Source organism: Nematolebias whitei, chromosome 5 (assembly GCF_014905685.2).
Source record: "Nematolebias whitei isolate Nwh7 chromosome 5, NemWhi1, whole genome shotgun sequence".
Taxonomy (NCBI): Eukaryota; Metazoa; Chordata; class Actinopteri; order Cyprinodontiformes; family Rivulidae; genus Nematolebias; species Nematolebias whitei.
In genome coordinates, this window is record NC_056502.1 from 24,861,819 (window position 1) to 24,863,886 (window position 2,068).

At 43.3% G+C, this 2,068-nt stretch overlaps 1 protein-coding gene across 1 annotated transcript; it reads left to right on the top strand.

Moving 5' to 3' along the window:
* clec3ba (C-type lectin domain family 3, member Ba) lies at positions 1-1,525 on the top strand. Its single transcript, XM_037677059.1, has 3 exons — positions 1-97; positions 194-292; positions 1,125-1,525. The coding sequence occupies exons 1-3, from the start codon at positions 1-3 to the stop codon at positions 1,523-1,525; spliced, it is 597 nt and encodes a 198-aa protein (XP_037532987.1).
* Positions 1,526-2,068: the final 543 nt, after the last annotated feature.

Consider the following 2,068-nt stretch of genomic DNA (forward strand, 5'->3'; position numbering starts at 1 on the left):
ATGGAGGCTGGAGGGCTGTGGGTCATGCTTTGTTTTCTTCTTCTGGTGTGCTGCTCGCTCCAGCAGACCTCCTCCAAGAAGAGAACTGGCAAAAAAGGTAGGAGTGGTCAAAAACTTGAACACCAAAGTCAATGCCAACTCTGCTGTGGTAGTATGTTTATGGGATAAATGGGATTTTTGCCTTTCTTAATAGACTCTGTGGACGCTGCTGCTGTTGAGAAGCTGCAGAAGCAGATTGATGACATTGTTCAGGAGCTGAACTTGTTGAAGGAGCAACAAGCTTTACAGACAGGTCCGTTTACAGCTAAACTTACTTCAAAAACATGAAACACATTAATATGGAGCTAAATGTGCAATAATATCCCTCCAGTTGTCACGGTGATCACCATTTGATGGTCTGTGGGCTGGATTGGGTGCCTAGCCAGTGCGGGGTGGGTGGTGGAATGGGTGGGGGGTGTCGTGGAGAGTAGTCACACCCATACATAATTTATTGAAGGATGAAGGTGAGAAGGAAAACAGCAGTATGTTTTTACGTATTTTAAAACAGCCTCCAAAAAACAACAAATATAAAAAGGCTCATTTAATCTATTTATTGCGTGTTGTTATTAAAGGCAGGTGATCATGTAATGTGTCTGTTAGCAAAATATCTCATGAACCAACTGTATTTTACAGACATTAAGATAATATTTGTTTGTAAATGTAGCTGAGAGTCATCTCCATCAATTACTGGTACTCTGAGCACCAACAGATTGTATTTAAATCATATCTTAGGCCTAAGAAGGGCTCCTGCAAACCATTGGCTCCAGAGCTAATTTTGGTGGTGACCCCTTAGGTTCTAAGGCAGGGTTATTCAACTGGCGGCTCGGGAGCTTTATCAGGCCCACGGATGAGCTCAGTTTGGCCCACCAATGGGTTTATATTTAAATAAAACTAGATTTTAAACTGTAAAACAAACTTACTTAATTAAATAACGTATGGATGTCCGGCCCCTGAGCTCTTGGCTGTCAGTAACTGTGGCCCCCTGATCAATTTGGTTAAATTATCCTGAAGCTCCATGTCTTTGAGTTGGTGAAGGAGAGCCCAAACAAACATCTTGTCTAGAATCTTCTCACTGTGCTTTGTAGTTTGTCTGAAAGGCGTCAAGATCTTGGGCAAGTGTCTCCTGTCCAGCCCAGTGAAGAAGACCTTCCATGCAGCCAGTGAGGACTGCATCTCTAAAGGAGGCAGCCTGAGCACCCCTCTGACAGGAGATGAGAACGACCAGCTGTACAGCTACGTGCGCCAGAGTCTGGGTCTGGAGGAACACATTTGGCTGGGCATCAACGACATGGTAACGGACGGTCAGTGGGTGGACCAGTCGGGCTCCGGCGTGCGCTTCAAGAACTGGGAGACAGAGATCACCCAGCAGCCAGACGGAGGCCGCAGCCAGAACTGCGCCATCCTCTCCACCACGGCCAACGGGAAGTGGTTTGACGAGAGCTGCAGAGCCGAGAAGGCCTCGGTGTGCGAGTTCAACATCGTCTGAGAGCGGCTGGTAAATCTGTGTGCAGGCGGTCTTAAATGTGATCATGCTGCATCTTTCTTCAGCTCACTTATTCACCATCAGCTGCACGTGTCATAAGAAAGCAATAAGAGTAGTCAGAACATAAGCTACCATCTGTAACATTCAAATAAATTCATCACACCTTTATGTAATTCTTAAAGTGCTTGCAATGGCCTAAAACTTTACTTAAACACTGAATGGCTTCTCTTAAGTGCTAAACTTTATTAAGGGTATAATTAGCTTGCACACTTAAAAATAATTTAATAATAATGTCTAGAAGAGCATTCTTACTTATTTAATAAGCTAAATTGTGAGCATAGCCAAATTGCAGATTTTTTTTTAAGTGGCCAAAATTGGTTTATTAATCAGTTTATCTGTAATTACAAACGCCTTTTCTTTGACAATTGCTTTGTTTTAAATTGTACAAGTTGTGCAGCTTCTATTTTACGGTGATGTTCCTCTCATGCAAACCCTGTCCTGCATGTTTGTTCTCATCTTACTGGAGTTAAAAGGCAAAGATGATGC